The 24,664-nt window shown below is 37.8% G+C and overlaps 1 protein-coding gene across 1 annotated transcript; it reads left to right on the plus strand.

The window, feature by feature from the left end:
• The first annotated feature begins 2,516 nt into the window (after nucleotides 1-2,516).
• DDX52 (DExD-box helicase 52) lies at nucleotides 2,517-23,991 on the plus strand. Its single transcript, XM_007190216.2, has 15 exons — nucleotides 2,517-2,620; nucleotides 3,696-3,894; nucleotides 6,994-7,121; nucleotides 8,113-8,298; nucleotides 9,932-10,075; nucleotides 10,750-10,861; nucleotides 11,677-11,749; nucleotides 12,245-12,448; nucleotides 14,650-14,740; nucleotides 17,047-17,169; nucleotides 17,302-17,452; nucleotides 17,627-17,702; nucleotides 19,882-19,953; nucleotides 20,686-20,778; nucleotides 23,440-23,991. Exons 1-15 carry the CDS (start codon nucleotides 2,534-2,536, stop codon nucleotides 23,495-23,497), a joined length of 1,797 nt encoding a protein of 598 aa, XP_007190278.2. The 5' UTR covers nucleotides 2,517-2,533; the 3' UTR covers nucleotides 23,498-23,991.
• The last annotated feature ends 673 nt before the right edge of the window (nucleotides 23,992-24,664 follow it).

Here is a 24,664-nt window from a genome sequence, read left to right on the forward strand (position 1 = left end):
TCTTCGTGCTCAGCCTCTCAACAGCCTTTGAAACATCTGATCACTACCTTCTTTTTGAAACTTTCCTCTGGCTGCCAGGACACCACATTCCTCGTCTTCCTACCTCACTGATTGCTTCTTCTCAAACCTTTGTTTTATAGTTATATCCTCCTCTACCCAATCTCTAAATGCCGGTGTACTCTAAAGGTGAGTTCTGGGTCCCCTTCTCTTCCCTAGTCACACAATGTCTCTAAGTGATCACATTTATGACCGTGCTTTTAGATATGGGTTTGTCACCACTTACATAGGGATTGTGTTCTAAAGTCAGCTCATAAAGAAAAAAAAAACTCATGAAGTGTAATTACTCTTGGAAACTCCTTAAATCACCTATAAACTACAGAAGTTGTGGTTTCATACATGTTGATTTTACACATGATTGTGGCCGTATTTATGTGCCAAACTGAAGACCAACACTCCATTTCCTAAAAAACTCAGTTGATTTCTTTCCCTTGCCATGTTGAGATAAATTGTTTTTATTGAGCAATAGATGAAAAAGTACTTAGGGCTTTCATTTAGGAGCCACATTTCATGAAAACTACTTGTTTTTTGTTTGTTTGTTTTTGTTTTTTTGTTTTTTTTTAAATTTTATTTATTTATTTATTTATTTCTGGCTGTGTTGGGTCTTCGTTTCCGTGCGAGGGCTTTCTCTAGTTGCGGCAAGTGGGGGCCACTCTTCATCGCGGTGCGGGGGCCTCTCATTATCGTGGCCTCTCTTGTTGCGGAGCACAGGCTCCAGTCGCGCAGGCTCAGTAGTTGTGGCTCATGGGCCTAGTTGCTCTGCGGCATGTGGGATCTTCCCAGACCAGGGCTCGAACCCGTGTTCCCTGCATTGGCAGGCAGATTCTCAACCACTGCGCCACCAGGGAAGCCCCTGAAAACTACTTGTTTTTAAAGAGCAGACACAATTGGAACAGCAAGCTGCTCCCACAATGAGAGAATTGGGGACTGACTCCATCTGAGGGTACAGCAGACTCACATCTCTCATCTCATCCTCACTCCACACTTGCTTTACTTGAGTGTAAAGGAATCACACAATTTAAAGTATTTCTCACACTCTCTGGCTGAATATGTATAACTCAATTTTAATAAGTTAAATGCTTGTTTGGTATGATTCCATTGTACCATTTATATGTTGATGACTCCTAAATTTATTTTTCTAGCCCTGACCTTTTCCCCTGAGCTTCAGATTCATGGAATCAACTACCCACCTCGACATCTCCACTTAAGGTCAACGAGGCATCTTAACATGCCCAAAACATAAAAACTGATTCCACCCCCCATGCCTCATCCTCACACACAAAAAAGCTGTTCTCCTTTCAGTCTTTCCTAGCTCAGTAAATGGCATGCCACCTACCCCGGATTTCAAACAAAAAACCTAGGAGTATTTCCTCCCTTTCCTTCACCTCCACATGAAATTCATCAGGTGAATTTAGACCTACCTCCAAAATATACCCCAAATCTATCCATTTAACTCCATCAGCACAGATACCACCCTAATCCCAGCCACTATCATCATTTCTACTTTGACTGACCTGTTTCCACTCTTACCCTTTCTATGGTCCAACCTCCAAATAGCCAGAGTAATCTTTTACAAAGCATTCACTCATTCATTCATCAAATATTTATTGAGAGCACACAGGAACTGGGGATACAGCAGTGAAGCAAATTAGATCTCTGTGCTCCTGGACTTCATTCTAGAAGGGGGAGGCAACTCATAAGTAAATAATTTTGTACAGTACAAATACAATGAAGAAAATAAATACAAAATGTAATAAACTAAGTCATGTTGCACTCTCAGTAAAAAAAATTTGAATAGCTTCCTAGCATGCTTAGATTAAAATCCAAATTCCTTACCATGACCTTGTTATAAAAGTCTATGAGATCTGATTTTCATTTGTCCCTTCAACCCAATCTGTACCACTCTTCCTCACTGCAACTTGGCTCCAGTCACCCTGGCCTTCTTTCTATTTTCTCAACGTTCCAAACCTTTTTCCTTCTTCAGGCCATGTTTCCTGTGTCTGGAATGCCGTTTCCCATATCTGGGAAAGGCTGCCTCCTCTTAGATCAAATATCACTTCATCAGAATGAACCTGACTAATCTACCTAAAAGTGGCTCCTCTCCCCTTTCTCTATTAATTACACTGTTTTGTTTCATAGCACTTTTCTCTTTCAGGAATTATTCTGCTTATATATTTGTTAACATCTTCCATCCCCACTAAAATATAAGCTTCCCGAGGTGAGATTCCTGGGGTGTTGTTTACCAAACTAACCCTAAAAGTGTAGAACAGTGCCCAGCTTAAGAGGATCTTGATAAATAATTTTTTAAAGAACAAATAAAAAACAACGGACTGTACGACGATGAAAACTCCCAAACTCTCACAGCCGCCAGGCTCCGCCCCCCGGAGCCACTTCCGCTCAAGGTTCAGCCCCAGACCTTCCGGGAGGGAAGTCCTCTGCGCAGGCGCCGTGAGACCGCGGAGCTTTCTGGGAAAAGATGGATGCTCGTGACCTGTTTCGCCGGCTCGGCGCGGGGGCCAAATTCGACGTGAGACGCTTCTCGGCGGACGCTGCCCGATTCAAGGTACTGTGTGCAAGGCGTCAGAAGCCCGAGTAACTGAAAAGGGGCAGGTGCCGGAGAAGGAACTGGCTGCTGGGGGAGCCGGCACTCGGAGACCCCGTGGCCTGGCTGTGGGGCATTTTCCCTCCCTTGGCGTTCAGCTTACTGCAGCTTTCTGAATGAACTCTTTTTCCCATCCTTCTGTAGACTTTGTTGGGTCTAGCAAGGAAACGTTTCCTCCCGGCCTCCTTTCTGAGTTTATTCAAAGCACAGTTAGAATCCTACTTTCAGAAGTTATCTTTTCTCCGAAACTGTTGGAGAAGAATTTGAAAAACAGAAACAACCCCAAACGGAGAGAACAGATGATTTCACTGTAGTCTCTCCAGGTTTGTCTTGGCATGCGTGTGCCTTTAGTGGACATGGTTTTTTTAATTCCCGCAACTCCATGGCGTGTTTAAGTAACCAATGAGAAGAGCGATTTAGAAATGGGAGATCTTACATAGGGAAGTAGTGAGTGATAAATCGGGAGTAGTTAGGGCCCAGTTGGGGAAAATCTTGAATATCAAGATTTCTTGGTATTGGGACTAGGGACATTTGGGTGTGTGTGCAACACGTGTGTTTCTTCTTTCTCTGACGGCATAGCGTAGTTGTTAAGTGTTTGAACTCTGGAACCAGATTATTCAGGTTCAAATCCTGGGTCTGCCAGTTACTAGTTTTGAGACCTTGGTCAAGTTACTTAACCTCTTAATGCTTCGATTTTCTCATCTGTGATATTGCTATTTACCTCGTTAGGGTTGTTGAAGGAATAAGGAATTTAATATATCTAAACATGCTTAGAAATCTGCCTGACTGCATGTAAGTGTTATGCTTATAAGTGTTAGTTGCTATTATGATTGTTATTATTACTTTTATAAGGTCAGAAAAGGTATCATCTTGGATTCCATTTGCCCAAACACACACTTGTTAGCTCAAACAAATATTTGGTGAAAGATAAAAAAGATGGGGAGTCATTGTACCCACACCCTTACTGCCAACACTGCTAGGGTGAAAACAGTGCCAGTCTGTCTATAGATTTCATTTGAAATTTTCTGGGTTTTAGATAGGAAAAAGGAAATATGACTTTGATTCTTCGGAGGTGCTACAGGGACTGGACTTTTTTGGAAACAAGAAGTCTGTCCCAGGTGAGTGTGAAGCATCAAGAACTCATCAGGAGCTACAAGATGAAGAGAAGAATGAAGAGAGCCTAACTGAAAGGAAGAGGGAGCAGAACAAGAAAAAGAGGAAGAAGATGACATCAGGTTAGTGCTTGATGTATGTTTTTTTTCTTTTTTTTTTCAATTACAAAAATTATGCAAGCTTATGATTACACCTCAGACAGTATACAGCTATTTGTCAGTTGATGGCATTCAGGTTGTTTCCAGGTATTTGTGATTACAAATATTGCTACAATAAGATACCTGTACATATATCTTTTTGTACAGGTGCTGTATTTCTGTAGTTAGCATCCTAAACGTGAATTCACTAGGTGAAAGGGCATGCACACTTCTTTCTTTGAACAGATGCAAAATGACTTCCCACAGCCATGTCAATGCTGGATACTGTTGGTCTTAACTTTTTTAGCCAGTCTCACGAGTGAAACTTTTTTAATTTGTATTTTCTTTTTTTTTTTTTTAATTTATTTAATTTATTTATTTTTGGCTGCATTGAATCTTTGTTGCTGAGCACAAGCTTTCTCTAGTTGCGGCGAGCAGGGGCTACTCTTCGTTGCAGTGCATAAGCGTCTCATTGGGTAGCTTCTCTTGTTGCAGAGCACGGACTCTAGGCTCGTGGGCTTCAGTAGTTGTGGCGCGCAGGCTCAGTAGTTGTGGTGCATGAGCATGAGTTGCTCCACAGCATGTGGGATCTTCCCAGACCAGGGCTCGAACTTGTGTCCCCTGCATTGGCAGGCGGATTCTTAACCACTGTGCCACCAGGGAAGCCCTGTATTTTCTGTATTTTCTTGATAACTGGTGAGGTTGAACATCTTTTCATAGGCTTTGTTGGATATTTACATTTCAAGTTTTGTGACTTGTTTGTTTTTACACTTTGCCTGTTTTGTTTTTTTTTTTTTTATAATTATTTATTTATTTATTTATTTATTTTTGGTTGTGTTGGGTTTTCGTTTCTGTGCGAGGGCTTTCTCTAGTTGTGGCAAGCGGGGGCCACTCTTCATCGCGGTGCGCGGGCCTCTCACTGTCGCGGCCTCTCTTGTTGCGGAGCACAGGCTCCAGACGCGCAGGCTCAGTAATTGTGGCTCACGGGGCCAGCCGCTCCGCGGCATGTGGGATCTTCCCAGACCAGGGCTCGAACCCATGTCCCCTGCATTGGCAGGCAGACTCTCAACCACTGCGCCACCAGGGAAGCCCTCTTTGCCTGTTTTTCACAAGGTTTTTTTCTGTACTCAACAATAGGGGTATTTACCTTTTTTCTTTGTCTATTACATCTATTAAGTTTCCTAGCCATTTTACCTTTTTAATAAACTAAATACACATGGTTTTAAAAAGTTATACAATGGTGAAAAGTAAATTTTCTTTCCACTATTTTGTCTCTAGTCCCCTATTTCTCCAGAGGCAACCACTGTTAATCAGTTTCTTAGGTATTTTCCTAGAGATATTCTATTCACATGTATTTATACCTCGCTTAAAAAACGTGAATGATAGTGTGCTCTGTATGCTGTTCTGTTCTGAACCTTCCCTACCCCTACTCCTTTTATAAAAAACAATATATCTTGGAGATTGTTTGGAATGAATAGGAAGTGCATTGCCTTGTTCATTTCAACAAGAGAAAGGAAAACGTATGTCCTCACAAAGACTTGTACACAGGTGTTCATAGTGGTTTTATATGTAATAGCCAAAAACTGGAAATGACCCAAATGTCCTTCAACAAGTGGAGGATAGACAAATTGTATATCCATACAATGGAATACTACTTGTAAATAAAAAGTTAAAATTATTGATACATGCTCCAACACGGATGAATCTCAAAATAACTATCCTGAGTGAAAGAAACCATACTAAATTTATTAAATACTATATGATTCCATTTATATAAAATTCCAGGGAAAAAAAGCTAATTAATCAACAGTGACAGAAAACAGGGGACTTCCCTGGTGGTCCAGTGGTTAAGACTGTGCTTCCACTGCAGGGAGCACGGGTTCAATCCCTGGTCAGGGAACTAAGATCCCACATGCTGTGCAGCACGGCCAAAAAAAAAAAGAAAGAAAGAATACAGGTTTTTACCTAGGGTTGGACTGATGCATTTATAAGGGGCCACAAGGAAATTTTGGGAAGTGATGGAAATAGTCTTAAATGTGGTGATGGTTTAACAGGTGTACACATAATGTCAAAATGCCTCAAATTGTATACTTTAAATATATGCAGTTTATTGTGTTGGTTGTACATCGGTGAAGTTGAAAAAATTTGAAAGAAATTCCAGAAGTAGTCTTTGCTCATTACTCTTCTTAGAATTTTTTAGATATTCGTACATATTTATTTTCCCATGTAAACTTTAAAGTCAGCTCCTCCAGTTACCAAAACAATCCTATCATTACTTTTCATTGAACTAGTGTTATTTATAGATTTAGTGAGAATTGCTCTCTTTATAATATTGAGTAGTCCTTAAGTATTGTGTTTATTGCTATTATAAGTGAAATCTTGCATCATATTTATTTTCTAGCTGGTTGTGGATATAGAAAAGCTGGCTGCCTCATTGACATCTCTTATTGTTTAAATAGTTTTTGAATTAATCCCTTATTGTTTTCAAGTGTACGTTTAGGTACATATTACAAAGCTGAAATAACTAAAAAAAAAAAAAAGGGAAGAGAGTGAGCTTCAGAGCTCTGATTTTACCAACACACAACTTGCTTCTCCTTTCCCATTTTATTTATTTATTTATTTTTATTTTTGGCTGCCTCGGGTCTTTGTTGCTGCGCACGGGCTTTTCTCTAGTTGCGGTGAGCAGGGACTACTCTTCGTTCCAGTTCGCGGGCTTCTCATTGGGTGGCTTCTCTTGTTGCAGAGCACAGGCTCTAGGCGTGCGGGCTTCAGTAGTTGTGGCTCGCAGGCTCTAGAGTGCAGGCTCAGTAGTTGTGGCACACGGGCTTAGTTGCTCCGCGGCATGTGGGATCTTTCCGGACCAGGGCTCGAACCCGTGTCCCCTGCCCTGGCAGGCGGATTCTTAACCACTGCACCACCAGGGAAGTCCCTCTCCTTTCCCAATTTTTATACCTCCTATTACTTTCTTTCATCCAGTTACAACTACTAGTACTTTTTCTTTTGTTTAGTGGAAGGTATGGCCTGTTTGTGCCACCTAAGAATGTTGCACTTAAAATCTTTTAATTTTTTAAAAATATATTTTAGAAATTACTTCTCAAGAAGTTTCTACTATACAGTGGATATCATCTGTGGAAGCAAAGATTGAAGATAAAAAAGTTAAAAGAGAAAATAAACTAACGTCAGGAAAGTTGGAGCAGCTCAGAAAAGAAAAGGTTAGAAAAATGTCTTCATCCAATTGTTTTTCTGGCCTAATGACTTTTTCGCTATCCTTGGGTTATTCTGTTGGTAAAAGCGAGTATGGTTTTGTTAAGATAGAAGATTACTTACATTAGATTAGATTTTACTTTAATGGAAACTTCAAGCAAAGTAGTATTTGTGCTGTGGCTGAAATTTTTAAAGTTTGAAATTCTTGAAAGTGTCTTGAAATCTTGAAACTTAGGTCAAAATTGATGATGTGTTTAGAATTAAATTTTTAAAATTTCTTATTCCCTTTTGATAAACATAAAATTGGCCCCCTTTCTCCTTTATGTTAAGCTCACACTGGTTTAGAAGGATTTCCTCTGACAGGGATTTGAGAGTTAGAATTCTTAAGAAACCTATTTTATAACTTGAGACTAGGAGGAGTAGAATTCAGAAGAAACGACAAATAAGCCACTGTCGCATTTGCTGCGCTCCTGTCATATTGCAGATGGAGAGTATTGTTCAGCTCATTTAGTAATCCCAAATCTAGAATTTCGCTGTCTGGATCAGAGAATGGGAAAACAAAAAAAATCAACATCACTTGATTCTGCTTTTGGCACTCAGTCTTAATAAGTAGAGTTTAGGGTAGATCATTAAAAAGCATTGGCACTTGTATGCTAAGTGCCATATAAAGACAATAGATTGATTCAGTGCCTGCCTTCTAGAAGTTTATATAAGATTGTGACTGTGACAGTAGCACATTAATATGAATAACACATTATTCATGGTATTGACACATTAATATGAGGAAAGTGTGGATAGATAGGTTTCATTGTTATGAAGGTCTTCCTTCTATGAAAGGGCACAAATTATACCTAATATCTGTATCTTGTAGGGATTGGAATTTAACCAGAAAGTTTCATATGCTACTAAAGCTTATTCCAGAAACTGTTACTGTTGCTTTACAACATCTGACAATGTATTTGACCACATTCATGGCGACTCCTTTATTTCACTTTTCAGATAAACTTCTTCCGGAATAAACATAAAATTCATGTCCAAGGAACTGATCTTCCTGACCCAATTGCTACATTTCAGCAACTTGACCAGGAATTTAAAATCAATTCTCGACTGCTTCAGAACATTCTAGATGCAGGCTTCCAGATACCTACACCAATCCAAATGCAAGCCATTCCAGTTATGCTGCATGTGAGTATGAAGGCCTATAAGTGAGTATGCGTGCGTGTGTATGTGTGTGTGTGTTCATTCTCTTTCCTGTGTCTTTGAAATCTTCCTTTCTGCCTTATCTCCCCTTGTTGAAATCCTACCCTTGCTTTCAAGGTCCGTCTCTAATCCCTGTGCCTCCGTAAGATTTGTCTTGATCACTACTGCTAGACGTGATCTTTTTCCTTTACCAGCAGTTTCCCCCACCACCCAGTTCTCCATGTGTTTTCTTTTTCTTGCAACATTTGTCTTACACTTTACACTACTATGTATTTGCACTAATTATATTCATCTTTTCCATTTAACTAAGAGTGTTAGTCTTCTGAGGATAGGGACTGTGTTCTGTTTTTTCATCCGTGGTTTAGTTTATAATATTCAAGAACTATTTCAGAAATACAGAATTCTTGTACACAACCTGACTTTGTTTTTATCCCAGTACTTTTTATTATTGAAGTCTATTTAAGTGCCCAAAAAATGCATAGATTTTAAGTGCACAGTTCAATGAGTTTCAACAGTGCATACCCTATGTAACCATCAACTCAATGAAGATGCGTAACATTTCTGTCACTCCAAACAGTTCTCTCATACCCCTTCCATTCAGTCCTCACCTGACCCCCGCCCAGAGGTAAGCACTTTTCTGGTTTCTATTGCCATGTTTTAGTTTTGCCTCTTATAGAATCATATAAGTGGAATCATTCATTATTTACTCTTTTTGGTTTCTTTCACTCTAATACTGTTTTTGAGATTCCTCCATGTTGCATATATCAGTAGTTTGTTACTGAGTAGTATTCTGTTGTATGACTATACCATAATTTGTTTATGTGTTGTTGATAGAGGTATGAGTTAACTTAGATTTTTGGAAATTAAGTTTTTCTGAGATTTCTTTCTGTAGTGGTGAGAGCTGACTTTTTTCCCCAACGTAACCAAGATGGCCTTCAGTTCTAGTAGCCAAAGGAGATGAGTTCCCTCTCTCCTTATCCATACTAATCCTTTTCATTTTCTTTGGGAACTGAAATAAGAGTATGTTTGAATGATGTTGTTGACTGACATTATAGTAAATTTGCTTTTAGTTTTCATTTAAGGTTGTTTCTGTAGTGACCTTAACTTAAAGCTTTAAAAATCACAGTGACAAAAAAAAAAAAATCACAGTGACTTTTTGAAGATTGTCACCTATAAATGACTCTGTCACTCCGGTTTTCACCACTTTTTATTTCTTTTAGCCATTCTGTTATTTATTAAAACCTTACTTAATGATGGAGCAGTGCAGATATCAGGTCAAAAAGTTGGTTTTGTAATTTTGCTTTTTTGATAAAGAGATTTAGGGGAAAGAAAAATTGAAATAATGGAAATAAGTTTGTGAATCATCTTTGGGTTTTAGTTATCTACTTTCTTTACCCAGTTCAAATGAACTTTAGTAATAATGCTCAGAAACTATTGGGGCGGTTGTAGCAGGGGTGGGTAGAAAAGCAAATATGGGAGAAGTTAGAAGAGTGATGAGAATGTGAGTGTTTGGATTTATTATGTATAATTTTGTTATTTTTATGGCTGGTAGCATTATTTGACTTGGCTCTGAAAAATTTATGTACTCTTCCTTGTACTTAATATACTCTGTTTTTAGGGTCGAGAACTTCTGGCTTCTGCTCCTACTGGATCTGGAAAGACTTTGGCTTTTAGCATTCCTATTTTAATGCAGCTGAAACAACCCACAAACAAAGGCTTCAGAGCCCTGATTATATCACCAACACGAGAACTTGCCAGCCAGGTATGACTTGTAGTTTCTGAAGAGGTTGTGTTTGTCAGTCATCTTTCTTATTTGAGGGTAATAGAAAGGTCCAAAAGAGTAAGGCCCGTGTTTTTCTCACGGTCACGTATTCTGTTCAAAGCACACTTCTCTGTATCTTACTGCATATGGGCAAGTCTTTTAAGTCTTTTCAGTTTTATAAAATATGCTGTTCTTAACATTTATGCTTTGGTATATGCTCTAAGATCCTTGAAGTTGGAAGGCTACTATAATATATAGTTCCCCTCTAAAACTTTTTTTCCTCACCTGGAAAAATGAAACCTCATCTCAGTTTTTGAGAAAGTAAAACTCTACAATGATCCACTCCACCTTCCCAATGTGCTTAATATAAAATACATGCCAAGTATGAAATAGTTTTGTAACAGTACTGTATTCTACAAACAAATGTAACAGAACGGAAGAGTTTTGGTTTTATCTCTTGGAACTAGTTTACTAGACCGGAAGAAACTACTGAATCTTACTTGGTATTGACGTTCCAGAATGCTGAGATTCCAGGTTAATGTACAGATTACTGTGGGCTTAATTTCAGGTATTCATGGGTTGATACTAGATTTATTTTGTTAATAATGAAAAAGAGACTATACATCTTATCCAAGTATTTTAGCAGCTAATGTTTTTATCATTTTCTGTTTTAGATTCACCGAGAGTTAGTAAAAATATCTGAGGGAACAGGATTCAGGATACACATGATCCACAAAGCAGCAGTTGCAGCCAAGAAATTTGGACCTAAATCATCTAAGAAATTTGGTAAGGGGTTCATGCTTGAGATGTAAGGGATTTGGAAATTACAAGTATCCTAATTGCTACCTAGAAGTTCTTAAAGTGTAGTTAGTTTGATTTTTAGAAAAGCTAAAAGAGATCTCCTCCTTACCCCCACCCAGTAGTTATATAAATATATACCAGTGGTTCTCAACCAGAGGTGATTCTGCCCTTCACCCCCACCTCACCCTCTACCCCAGGGATACTTGGCAATATCTGAAGACATTTTAAGTCGTCACAGCTGAGGAGAGGTGCTACTGGTATAGGGACAGAGCCAGGGATGCTGTTAAACATCCTACAACGCACAGGTCAGCCTCCTACAACAAGGAGTTGTCTGAACCAAAATGTCAGTAGTGCTGAGGCTGAGAATCCCTGCTTATTCTATTGATTTTTAATCTGCCATGGAAATATTCTGCAGATAAGATTGGTTTACATCCCTACTCTTAGATCAGCCAGAGAATCTGTTTTACTTGTCTTTTATCTTGAGCTTCTGAGTAAAATTGCATTTAAGGAAAGTATTTTCCTGAAAAACAAATGTTTGATAAGCAAACTGGTGGATTATAGTATTCTTGCCTCTTAGAAGCTGAGGAGGCAGATCAAATAAAAGGAGGGTAAGGATGTAGTAGTTTGTGCTATGATGGATTAAAAAAATATGTATATTAACTTATTGTGTTGTTGGTGTAGTGCATATAACCACTTCTCCCCACCTGAGGTTATTAACAGAAATTCAGGAGACTTAATCCCCTAATTCAAGAAGGATGAATGTTGTTTTTGCAATTTGTACCATTTATTTTTCCTTATAGATATTCTTGTGACTACTCCAAATCGACTAATCTATTTATTAAAGCAAGATCCTCCAGGAATAGACTTAACAAGGTACGTTACTTTAATAATGTCTTTTATGTGTGTTTTTCATTAAATGGGTTATATTTTGTCCTCAATTACTTGTATTATTGCTCTTTGGAGCTTGCTATGTTGGTGCTGAGGAAAATGGTTTTCATTAAACTCATAGAAAAGTAACTATCCTGGTCTGGAAGAAAGTTAACAGATTCCGATAAGCAGTTAGTACAGAATTCCCCTAGAAATTTTCACATCTTTCAGCAATGGTGATGGCGTTCATAAGGTTTATCTGAGCTGCTGTCATGGCCAATGGAACCTCATATCTTTGGGGCTAATGGAATAGGTTCATTAATTTATGTTTATCTTGTTTTTACCTTTTTCTTGCTTATTTTTCTTATACCTTTTTCTGGTATGATAACGTAGATCTGAGAAGCATCATTGTGGTTTGACTTCTTCATGTGTTCCCACAGGTAGTGAAGCATCTTGGATATTTCAGTTCAATACCCACAAGTTTTTTTTTTTATTTCTTAGTGTTGAATGGCTGGTAGTTGATGAATCAGATAAACTGTTTGAAGATGGCAAAACTGGGTTCAGAGACCAGCTGGCTTCCATTTTCTTGGCCTGCACATCCCACAAGGTCAAAAGAGCTATGTTCAGTGCAACTTTTGCCTATGATGTTGAGCAGTGGTGCAGACTCAACTTGGATAATGTCATTACTGTTTCCATTGGAGCAAGGTAATTGTTCTTCCACATTATCCCACTCATTTTTTTAAAAAAACACAAGTCATTATTTTAGACTAAAAGAGATAGGTTGTGTGGCCTAAGATAGATAAAAAGAGTTTGACTGAAAGAAATATATTCTTTAAAGTCAAGATTGATTAAGGATTTTCTATTTTAGAATAATCCAAAGGGAGATTCTCATATTGTCATATTAATATTCCTATCCTCATGCGTTTAGTTGGTTTTTCCAATCCACAAAGTATGACACGAGCTCTGTGGCCGCCCAAAGGATTTAATCTCGTTGATGACTTAACAAAGTAGGGCCACAGAGAAGGAAGCTGATGTTACTGAGCCACTTGATTTATAATTGCTTTTTAAAAATATTTTGGGGAGCATTTATGCTAAATGGTAGAGAAAAGTCTTATGAAATTATGATAATACCACTTGATATACTATAATGCAACGCGTGAAATGGTCAGAGTGAAGAATGTAGCTATATGAAAAAGTGCTTGCAATACCATGTTAAGGAAAAAAGAAGCCAAATGAAACAGTAAAGAATATCCTCTCTACTTTCAACAAAAAACTCCTGTGTATAAAAAGAAAAATAGAACAAATTAACCATAAACATAATGATAAAGGCAGATAACAGAATGGAAAAAGTATTTATACATGGTATAGAGTGTTAATAAAGCCTAAAGATACCTCACCCCAACTGTTTGTCAATAAGTAAACCTTTGCTAACCATTAAGAAAAAAATTTAGGCATATGTAACAACCCCCTTTAAAATGTTCTCATTTTACCCAATAATTTTACTTTTAGAAAGATTTTGTAAGTAATTAGACACATGAAAGTTTATGACTAGAACACAACAAAATGTCAAAGTTTATTCTAAAATGGTAGAATTGTGGGTAATTTATTTGTTTTTGTCTTTATTTTTTAAAATTTTCTTGAGATAACATTTTTATAATCATAACAAAACATTCAAAGACCTAAATAGAAATTTCTCCAAAGACATCTAGATGGCCAATAGGCACATGAAAAGATGCTCAACGTCACTAATTATTAGAGAAATGCAAATCAAAAGTACAATGAGGTATCACCTCACACCAGTCAGAATGGCCATCATCAAAAAGTCTACAAAGAATAAATGCTAGAGAAACTAACACAACATTGTAAATCAACTATACACCAATAAAAATTTTTAAAAGAAAAAAGAATAAATGCTGGAGAGGGTGTGGAGAAAGGGAACCCTCTTACATTGTTGGTGGGAATGTAAATTGGTGCAGCCACTATGGAAAATAGTATGGAGGTTCCTTGAAAAACTAAAAATAGAGTTACCATATGAACCAGCAATCTCAACTCCTGGGCATATATGCAGAGAAAACTATAATTCGAAAAGATACATGCACCCCAGTGTTCGTAGCAGCACTATTTACAATAGCCAAGACATGGAGGCAACCTAAATGTCCATTGAGAGATGATGGGTAAAGAAGATGTGGTGTACACACACACTCAAACACACACACACAGAGGAATATTACTCAGTCATAAAAAAGAATGAAATAATGCCATTTGCAGCAACATGGATGGACCCATAGATTATCATACTAAGTGAAGTAAGTCAGACAGAGAAAGACAAATATCATATGATATCACTTATATGTGGAATCTAAAAAATGATACAAATGAACCTATTTACAATGCAGAAACAGACTTACAGACATAGAAAACAAAGTTACGATTACCAAAGGGGAAAGGCAGAGGTGGGGATAAATTAGGAGTTTGGGATTAGCAGATACAAACTACTGTATATAAAATAGATAAACAACAAGGTCCTACTCGATAGCACATGGAACTATATTCAGTATCTTGTAATAAACTATAATGGAAAAGAATCTGAAAAATAATACACACACACACACACACACACACACACACACACACACACACAACTGAATCACTTTGCCGTACACCTGAAACTAATATAACATTGTAAATCAACTATACTTGGATTGAAAAATTTTAAAAAAGAATGAACAAAACATTTAAAAATAACAACTGTCTTTAAGTTAAAATATAAATAATTAGGTACTTATATTGACAGTGGAAAAAGGTCATTCTGTTGGAGTTGTGTGTAAATTTTTTCATTTATTTAGAATTAAAGGGGGGAAACAAAAATCACCTCTTGCAAACTACAAGGGATGTTTTCTTCTTAGGAATTCTGCAGTAGAGACTGTAGAACAAGAGCTTCTCTTCGTTGGGTCTGAGACTGGAAAACTTCTGGCCATGAGAGAACTTGTTAAAAAGGTATATTTGGACTACATTCTTGAGTTTTGTTAATGTTCACCAAGCCTCGTATTACTAGGTGTAATATTACTAGCAATTACTTGTATTACTAGCCTTGGAAGACGGATTTATTATGAACACTTAACTTCCTGGCAGACCCTTGACTGGGGCTCTGCTGGGTCTCCCGCCTCCTGCTGGCAGTTTTGGGGGTCTCTCTGTCCCAGCTTCTCCCTGCCCACATCCGAACTCCCATCCAGAACTGGCTGCAGGGCCCCCAGCTCTCCTCCCTGTCCCCAGGTAGGGTGGTCAGTGCTGTGGCCTGGGTCCCTGAGCTGTATGCTATTGAGGGGGTCCTGCCGCAGGATTTCTGGGTGGGCCCCCCTCCGTGCCCTGGCTGTTTCCATATTTCAGCTGAAATAAAAGGTTTTAGAAACTTTAAAAAAAAAATAAAAGGGAGGCTGAGCGCTATTTCTGCGTCATATTTAGTAATCCAGTGGTAAATCGGTAAGAAGCACATTGGAGCAACTCTTGTCTCGAAGGGGAGAGGCTCTCCTCTCAGAATATATTAAGATTTCTGTTCCCAGCTCTGGGTAGGCCAGGAAAAGACCTACCTGCTGCCCTGAATGCCTCCTTTTTCCACACCAGCACACTGCTGTTTCTGTTCCAGACCACCACAGTAAAGCCAATGTCACAATAAAGTGAGTCACAGGAATTTTCTGGTTTCCCAGTGTATAGAAAAGTTATGTTTACACTATATTGTAGTCTGTTAAGTGTGCAATAGCATTATGTCTAAAAAACAATGTACCTACCTTAACTTAAAAATACTTTATTGCTGGGGCTTCCCTGGTGGCACAGTGGTTAAGAACCTGCCTGCCAATGCAGGGGACACAGGTTTGAGCCCTGGTCCAGGAAGATCCCACATGCCGCGGAGCAAATAAGCCCGTGCGCCACAACTACTGAGCCTGCGCTCTAGAGCCTCCGAGCCACAACTACTGAAGCTCGCGCGCCTAGAGCCTGTGCTCTGCCACAAGAGAAGCCACCGCAATGAGAAGCCCCCACACCACAACCAAGAGTAGCCCCCGCTCGCAGCAACTAGAGGAAGCCCGTACGCAGCAACGAAGACCCAATGCAGCCAAAAATAAATAAATAAAATAAATAAATCTATTAAAAAAACATAAAAGGTTACTGTTAAATGTCCTCCATTTATAAAAAAGAAAAAAATACTTTATTGCTGAAAATGCTAACCATCACCTGAGCCTTCACTGAGTCATAGCAGTACCATTAAAGATCACTCACTGATCATAGATCACAACAGCAAATATAATAATAATGAAGAAGTTTGAAATATTGCGAGAATTACCAAAATGTGATACAGAGACGTGAAGTGAGCAAATGCTGTTGGAAAAATATGGTGCCGATAGACTTGCTCGAGCATTGAGTCGCCACAAACCTTCAATTCGTAAAAAACACAGTACCTGCAAAGTGCAATTAAACAAAGTATGCCTGTATATATCTGCCCCTGAATCTCCCCCCATCACTCTGCTGGTTTCTTAGAGAACTGGGGCATTAATGAATAGGACACTAGAGTGGGGTTTTTTGTTTTATTAATGAGTTAATAGAAATGTAGTACTTACAATAGTGCTTGGCACATAATAAATGCTGTTATGTGCATGTTTTACTAATGTTCTTAAGGATATCATTTGGCAATAGGAAATTTAAGGTTTTCACAGATACTCAAATGGAATTATACACCAGAGATTTTTAGCCATGTATAAACTTCAGGAGTTCTGTGAACCTTCTGAAATTATATATAATTTATATGTAAATTAAATTACATACACGGAGCCCCTGCTCTACAACAGGAGAAGCCACCACGAGAAGACCACGCACCACAATGAAGAGTAGCCCCCGCTCACTGCAACTAGAGAAAGCCTGCACGCAGCAACGAAGACCCAACGCAGCCAAAAATAAATAAATAAAATAAATAAATTTATTTTTTAGAAAATGACAGCTATTACATTTTAAGAAGAAACAAAAATGTTCTGAAGCACAAGCAATCAGATGATTATTTCAAAGAGTGGGCATCCATTGCTGTAGAAAGATGAAGGGGAATTAATTAGACAAGATTATTGGAATTAGCAAGATGGAGAGCCTGTACTCCACAACAAGAGAAAGAACCCATTGTAGAGAATGGATGGTGAGGAAGACAAGAGGCAGACTTGGACCTCTGGTCTAAGAAATTTGTCAATTTCTAAATTAAAATGAACCTAAATCATGAAATACTACAGTTATATTCTTGATTATGGATTATGTATGCTTTCTTTTAGGGTTTCAATCCACCTGTTCTTGTTTTTGTTCAGTCCATTGAAAGGGCTAAAGAACTTTTTCATGAGCTCATATATGAAGGTATTAATGTGGATGTTATTCATGCAGACAGAACTCAGCAACAGGTAAAGTCAAATGCATACTTTCAAAGCAATAAAGAACAACTAAATTTTTTTTAATTGGCATTCAATTTATGAAGTACTTGTTTTCCATTCCTAGCGTGGTACTAAAACATTAATGTATGTTCTGTTAACCAGAGAGATAACACAGTCCATAGCTTCAGAGCAGGAAAAATCTGGGTTCTTATTTGTACAGCCTTGCTAGCCAGAGGGATCGATTTTAAAGGTGTGAACTTGGTCATCAACTATGACTTTCCAACCAGCTCAGTGGAATATATCCACAGGATAGGTGAGTCGTGTGCCCCACCCCTCTCTCTACTCACCTCTCTTAGCACCACTACCAGTCCCTTCAACATGCTCAAGTTTTTAGTGCTGTGAAAATCCAGTGACTTGTATATGTGATTCTTGAATGTCCCATTCCGCCCAAAAGTAGGGGTTTTTTTAATGGTCTGATTTCTCTTAGGTCGAACTGGAAGAGCCGGGCATAAAGGAAAAGCTGTTACATTCTTCACTGAAGATGATAAACCATTATTAAGAAGGTAAATTAGGAGAAAAAACTTAGCATTAAGTTGGCAAAATTGATTCATTATTCTCATACACAGTTAACGGATAATTACAAAATGGCTGTGTCCCAAATTCTGTTATGATATTAGTCAAACAAATCTTAGCCATGAAAAAAAGAAAAATGATCAGAGGGCCTTGTTTTTGCCCTTCCATTGTTAGATTTTGGAAATATTCACAATGGAATATTCATTAAGTTTCAGACTCACGGGCTTCCCTGGTGGCACAGTGGTTATCTGTGCCAATCTGCCTGCCAATGCAGGGGACACGGGTTCGAGCCCTGGTCCAGGAAGATCCCACATGCCACGGAGCAACTAAGCCCGTGTGCCACAACTACTGAGCCTGTGCTCTAGAGCCTGTGCACCACAACTACTGAGCCCACGTGCCACAACTACTGAAGCCTGCGCACCTAGAGCCTGTACTCCACAACAAGAGAAGCCACCTTAATGAGAGGCCTGTGCACAACGAAGAGTAGCCCCCACTCGCTGCAACTAAAAAGAGCCTGCGCGCAGCAACGAAGACCCAATGCAGGCAAAAAATAATTCATTAATTAAAAAAAAAAAGTTTCAGACTCACAGAATTCTCCCAATAGCCATCACTTGATATTACTCAAAATGTAATATTAAGGTTTTTGGATTAGTGAATAGTTTAAAGTTAACCCCTGAGTCTCTTATAGCCCAGTCGAAATGATCTCTTAGCATGGGTGCATTCTTCCCATTACTCTTAGGGGCAGCTGGAGTTTTATGTTTAGTCCCAGGATCACCTGTCATAGAGGAAAAACTGTTTTAGTAACACACTCTAATATTCAGTTGTAGCCCCTTGAAGCCTGGGTAACCTATGATAGATACACTTTTAGAATCTTATCTTAATTTAGCCCATCGTCATAGATTTTAATATAGAAGCTGAGTTTCCTACCTTTGGGCTGCCTACAGAAATTTTAGGCTGATGATAATTGGCAACAGTTCATATTTCTAACAAATGAAGTTGAGTTGTGGATGTAGACGGTTTGTACTTTATTCTGTTTATCAGTTTTGGTGAAGATTTTGCTTCATGCCTTCTGAGCCTTGGCTCTGTCAGCCTTGATTTTGCTGTGATCAGACTTTCACGTGTGGTGTGTAGGGGAGTATATTCCAACAGCCTAGATTCACCTGAGTTCTCAGCGACTCCAAGCATGTGCATCTGATGACCCCCATATCAGTGCAACTGTGTACCTCAGTTTTCCATCTGGGAAATGGGGATAATGATAGTATTTACTACAAAGGGTTGTAAGGATTGATAAGTTACTACAGTAAGTCCCCTACATACAAACAAGTTCCGTTCTGAGAGTGTGTTTGTTAAGTCCAATTTGTTCGTAAGTCCAACAAAGTTAGCCTAGGTACCCAACTAACACAACCGGCTATGTAGTACATACTGTAATAGGTTTATAATAGTTTTCACACAAATAATACATAAAAAACAAACCCCAAAATAAAGAAAACATTTTTAATCTTACAGGACAGTACCTTGAAAAGTATAGTAGTACAGTACAACAGCTGGCGCTTCTTAGCAGTACCAGCTACATCACCGCTGCTTTTATGCTTGCTTCCGGACATCCGGGGCTTGAAACAAAGATACTGTACTACTGTATACAGTACTGAACAGTAAAGTACACAAAAGCACAACCACTTGTAGAGGATGTATGCATATGACAATGTACGCCAGACGTGAAAATTTACATGATTGGGCATGCGAACGCATGTTTACATCTTTGAAAGTTCAAAACTTGAAGGTTCATGTGTAGGGGACTTACTATATACATGAGAAGCTTGAGACCATGTCAGGCTTTATCATTTAATAAATTTAAGTGTGACTCTGACTTTAGTCAGTGTCTCATACAAGACTGGGCTTAGTAGCTTTTTAGGGCTTGTTAAATATTCAGTAGAAACAGCTGCTATCTAAAATTTTCATCAAGACATTGATTTCAGTCCAGCAGACCGTTCTCTCAGTAATCCAATATGACTGCATCTGGTAATAATTGGTAATAATTTATCAGAACACTTTACTGGATTACTTTTTTGTTTATGTAGTTTTAGTTCCTCTTGTGTTGTGCAGAGGGTTTATGTACATAAACATCAGTTTGACAAGATACAAATTTACGTTTATGGGTACCTTTTTCAGTGTTGCCAATGTTATCCAGCAGGCCGGATGTCCTGTCCCAGAATACATAAAAGGTTTCCAAAAACTACTAAGGTACAATCTTGAATTTACCTGTAGCTTCTCTCTCTCTCTCTCTTTGCATATATATTCTTGATTTCACACTCTTATACATTATAGTTCTAATAATACTACTATTTTTAGAACATTTTAAGATAAAAAATTTTCCTTTTAAATATTTGTGAATACTGTCTGTTCTTTCCCTGCCAGTTTTTCATCCTTGAAATTTTAAGTATTCAGATTTTTAAAGTATTATTCAACGTGAGTGAAATATGCTGAGATTTTGTTCTAATCCATTAAACTGGTAAAACGCAGTTAATTGGCCAAAATCAAACCCTGTTTGATTTTGTTAGCACAAGATATAAGAGTGACACACGACATATTTTAATCATAATCAGTGCCTTTTTAAAAAGGCACTGTTAGTTTGTTAGCACAAGATATAAGAGTGACACACGACATATTTTAATCATAATCAGTGCCTTTTTAAAAAGGCACTGTTAGTTTCTTAGCACAAGATATAAGAGTGACACATGACATATTTTAATCATAATCAGTGCCTTTTAAAAAATTGGTTGAATTTATCATCCCTTTGGGTTACCTCTCTACATTCTGTTAGGTAACCTAGTATATTAAAGTGGATACAGTGGTGTCACTGTAAACCTGTAAGTGGATGAAGGAAACGAATTTTTTGAACCAAAGAACCAAAACTAGTTTTAGCTCTTTTAAATTAAGTTGCACTTAATTCAGTTCTTTCTTTGTAACTTTCAGTAAACAAAAGAAAAAGATGATTAAGAAGCCTTTGGAAAGGGAGAGCATTAGTACAACTCCAAAATATTTCTTAGAAAAAGCTAAGGATAAACGGTAAGTATATGGTAAAAGTTACTGTTTGATTCTAGCATATTCTTATAACGTAAGCATTATTTTTCCTTAGGATAGATTATTAGAAGTAGAATTTGATAGGTCTACAGTCCATTATAGAATGTAATAAAAGTAATATATCATAGGTTGCCTGTGATTTGGAAACTTGGATAATTCAATCTTGGAATTTTTCTTTATCTGTATATTAATGATCTGTTTTTCTCCATCTTTGAAAATATGATGTCAATTCACTATGAATTAGAATTGCACTGTCCACCATCTCCACACAGCCTGCATCTGGGCACACTACTGAGGCCAGTAGCTAGGACTGCTGACTCACATTGATGGAGTCTTCCTTCAAGCTCCATATTCTGGGCAGGATTTCAGTAGGATCTTGGGCTTATGCTGAAGCACATTGTAACACCTCTGAACAGTATGACTTGGGTAAATTTGTAGTCATTTAGCTGAGTTTTTGAGGATTTTAAAGCATAGATTTTTTTTTTTTTTAGCATACACACAGGACTACCTTTTTTGCCCATTACTGCCAGGAAACTACATGGTTTCATAGGGGTGGGCTAAAATATTCTGCACAGTACTATTCTTTCCACTATTTAAGGAAAAATGACATCCTTCAAAGTCTATCAGTACCAATTAATATATAACATATATAAAATGCAGGCATTTACCAAGTACTTACTGTCCACCTTCAGTCTTACTACATATATAATATGTAGTAAGGTGTATGAATGGATGTAAAATGAGACCCGGAAAGGAGATTAATATACATGAAAAAAATTAGAGAATAATTTTTAAATAAAACAGAAGTTCAGAGAAGGGAAAAAATCATTATGGATTGGTGTAGTTACAGAAAGTTTCAAGGAAGTAGAATTATGTTCAAGGATAGGTAAAATTTAGGCATGTAGAAGGAACAAGGTGAACCCAGGCAAGAAAACTGGCCTGCACTTTCCTTCTGAGTGAAAGAGTCTGCCTGACATTTTGTATTGATTGTGGGAATAATGTTCAGCCCCAGTACATAGACTGTACAGAGTGTCCCAAAGGGTTTGGTGGTTTTAAGCTTTAATAACTTGGGAAGAATAAATGTTGCAACCTTACAAAACTACCTCATTTGAAAGATTATTTTAATTTAACTTGTACTTATTCAGTTTTGTGCGTTCTTAATACTTTTTTTTTTTTTTTCTTAATACATTTTAATTTTTATTCTTTGTGGCAACAGTTCCTGGGTGACAGACCAGTGGATTGGTAGAGAAGGTTGCCCTGCTTGGTCACCTTATCTGTCTCATTAGACTCGTTCTTGTGGTGGGCTGCTGCAGAATTGTTGCGTACACATCAGAACCTCATTCTTTGGGTGATCTTAAAGCTAGGATTGGAAATGCAGTCCTTTCAGGCACTGAGCAGCAGCTGATAAAAGTTTTTACAAAGGTCCAAAATTGACTAGAGCATAAGATCATGGCTGTGTTGAACAGTAATAATAAAATCGATATTTTAAATAATGACATGTTAATTGCTGATTTTTGTAAGTTTGTAACTTTTATGATCTGAGGTTATTAAAACTTAAAGCTGCGCTAAGACTTTGAGGATACCTGGTATAAACCTTGTCACTAGCCCTCTGCTTAAGATGCTTTGGTTCTCTCTCTATTTTCTTCACATTTAAAGGCCATACTTCTTAACATAGCATACAAACAAGACCTGATCTGAATCTAGCTTACCTTTCCACTGTAGTTGTTGCTTTAATGATCCTACCCACACCTGTGGCCTCAGCTCTATGCCGATAAATCTTAAGTCCATATCTTCAAGCCCAGCTTCCCAACTGAGCTATAAACCTGAAGCCTGTTGCCTAGTGGATGTCACTTCAGGCACTGCAAACTCAAACTGGTGTAGTAGGGCGTAGGGGAGATTGGATTTGGAGCCAGAATAACTGGCTCTAATAACACCTTTTCATGTGTGATTTTGGACAAGTCACTTCACCTCTCTAAGCCTCTTTCCCCCTATATATAATGGAAATAGTTATATAAATAATACCAGCTCTGCCACTCAGGGTTGGTGGAGGATTAAATGAATTGATATACATCTAAGAACTTTGCATTACTATACTGTAGTATGTGAATATTGATTATTTTCTCAAAACTTTTTTTCCTTTTCCTGTGTTAACAGTTAGTTGATGGCATTCACCATTCACCAAATTCTAAAATCAGACTGTCATGTCTAAAATTTTTACCAGTGTCATGTCTAATATTTATTACCAGTGTGTGATGATCAGCAAGTTACTTAACCACTCTACCTCATTTTCCACATCTGTAAAATGAGGATAATAATAGAATCTTCTTCATAAGTTAGGAAGACTTTCTGAGTTGATACATATAAATGACTTATAAACAGTATCTGGCATTTAATCAGTGTGAACTCTTATTAATTCAGGATCAGAATCTGTCTTTTATACCATGTTGTAGTGTAGTTTACTGTGGTGTTTCTGTCTTACTTAGGTGGATGTGGTCTTCTAAAGGGCAAAGACACATCTTTGTGTTCCTAGTGCCTCATATACTTGATTATACAGGAGGTTTCAGTAAATGTTTATTAAACTGGTAGAGTTTTGGAAAGTACGTATATCTAAAATTTCTAATTTTAACTTTCCTTTCATTGTCACAGGAAAAAGGTCACTGGTCAGAACAGCAAGAAGAAAGTAACTCCTGAGGACAAAAGTTAAAAACAGACTTCTAAAAAGACTATATCACAAATGTGATTTTATGATTCCAGCATGAATGTTGTTTTCATGGAATACATTGTCTTATAATCATCTGTACCAAACATCTGAAATCAACCACAAGAACATGGGACTAGTGAAAAATGATCCTCAACTATCTGTGCATCATGTCAAGTTTCAATTCATAGGTGATTTTTTAAATGATCATATAATGGAAAAAACATTCATTGACATTCATGTGGTTTGAATCCAGAGGGATGCTTCTTACAGAAGAACAAAAGTTTATGCTAAAAATAACAACACCTAAATGTGGTGAACTGGATTTTTCCCTTCAAGTGTGAAGGAGGGTGTCACGTATGCTGTGGAGAGGCATTTGGAACCACATTGCGAAGTAAAGTCTTGAGATTGAATGCCCCTTCCCACCCACTTTTTTTTTTTTTGGGTGGACAAGAAGCAGCACGGGCTGTCTACCAAGAATAAACCTCCTGCTCTCTTTATTTCACTGTTTCTTCGTTTGTTGATGGCCTTTTGTGATACGAGCCACAACAAGATGCCTTTTATATGGCTGGTTATTCAAGTTCACTAGGATTTTAAATTCTTTGATCTATACATAAATATCTTTTACCTCATCCCTATCGTAGCTCAGACCTCACCTTCATAATGTTGCAGCTGTAAGATTATGGTCAGCTTCTCCCTTTCTTACTTCATTTTCCATCATTTAACCAGGTTCTTTCCTGTCTCTTTCCATTTGAGATGACTTTGCTCGAAAAGTGATAAACATTTTATCCTGATAAGGAAGAATGTTCCTTTTACTTGATCCACCTCTGGCTTCGTTCTCTTACAGCTTATCTTTCCTAAGGCTTTATGGCCCTTCATCCAGATAGTATGCAGGTCTCTGCCAGAGGTAAAGGATTATGATTATACAGTGATAGAGACTATTCACTCTTAGCAGATTTTCCTCAGTTGCTAGTTTTGTACAGTGGAATAAAAAATCGACTTCATACATGTGAGGTACTTGGAATGGTGCCTGACATGAATGTTAGTTATCAGTACTGTAATTCTATAATATAGATAACCTTTTCTCAGCAACATTTGACTTAAACTTATTTATTTCCTGTATTCTCAGTCTTTTATTCTAGAGTCAGGATGGGTAGACTGCAACTTAAATAT

Source organism: Balaenoptera acutorostrata, chromosome 20 (assembly GCF_949987535.1).
Source record: "Balaenoptera acutorostrata chromosome 20, mBalAcu1.1, whole genome shotgun sequence".
In the NCBI taxonomy this organism is placed as follows: domain Eukaryota; kingdom Metazoa; phylum Chordata; class Mammalia; order Artiodactyla; family Balaenopteridae; genus Balaenoptera; species Balaenoptera acutorostrata.

Excerpts from the sequence above, each read along its gene's own strand:
- DDX52 (XM_007190216.2), top strand. The coding sequence starts at position 2,534 with ATGGATGCTCGTGACCTGTTTCGCCGGCTCGGCGCGGGGGCCAAATTC. Across the intron at positions 7,122-8,112 it reads AGCAGCTCAGAAAAGAAAAG|ATAAACTTCTTCCGGAATAA; the intron begins GTTAGAAAAATG and ends TTCACTTTTCAG. Across the intron at positions 11,750-12,244 it reads CCAGGAATAGACTTAACAAG|TGTTGAATGGCTGGTAGTTG; the intron begins GTACGTTACTTT and ends TTTATTTCTTAG.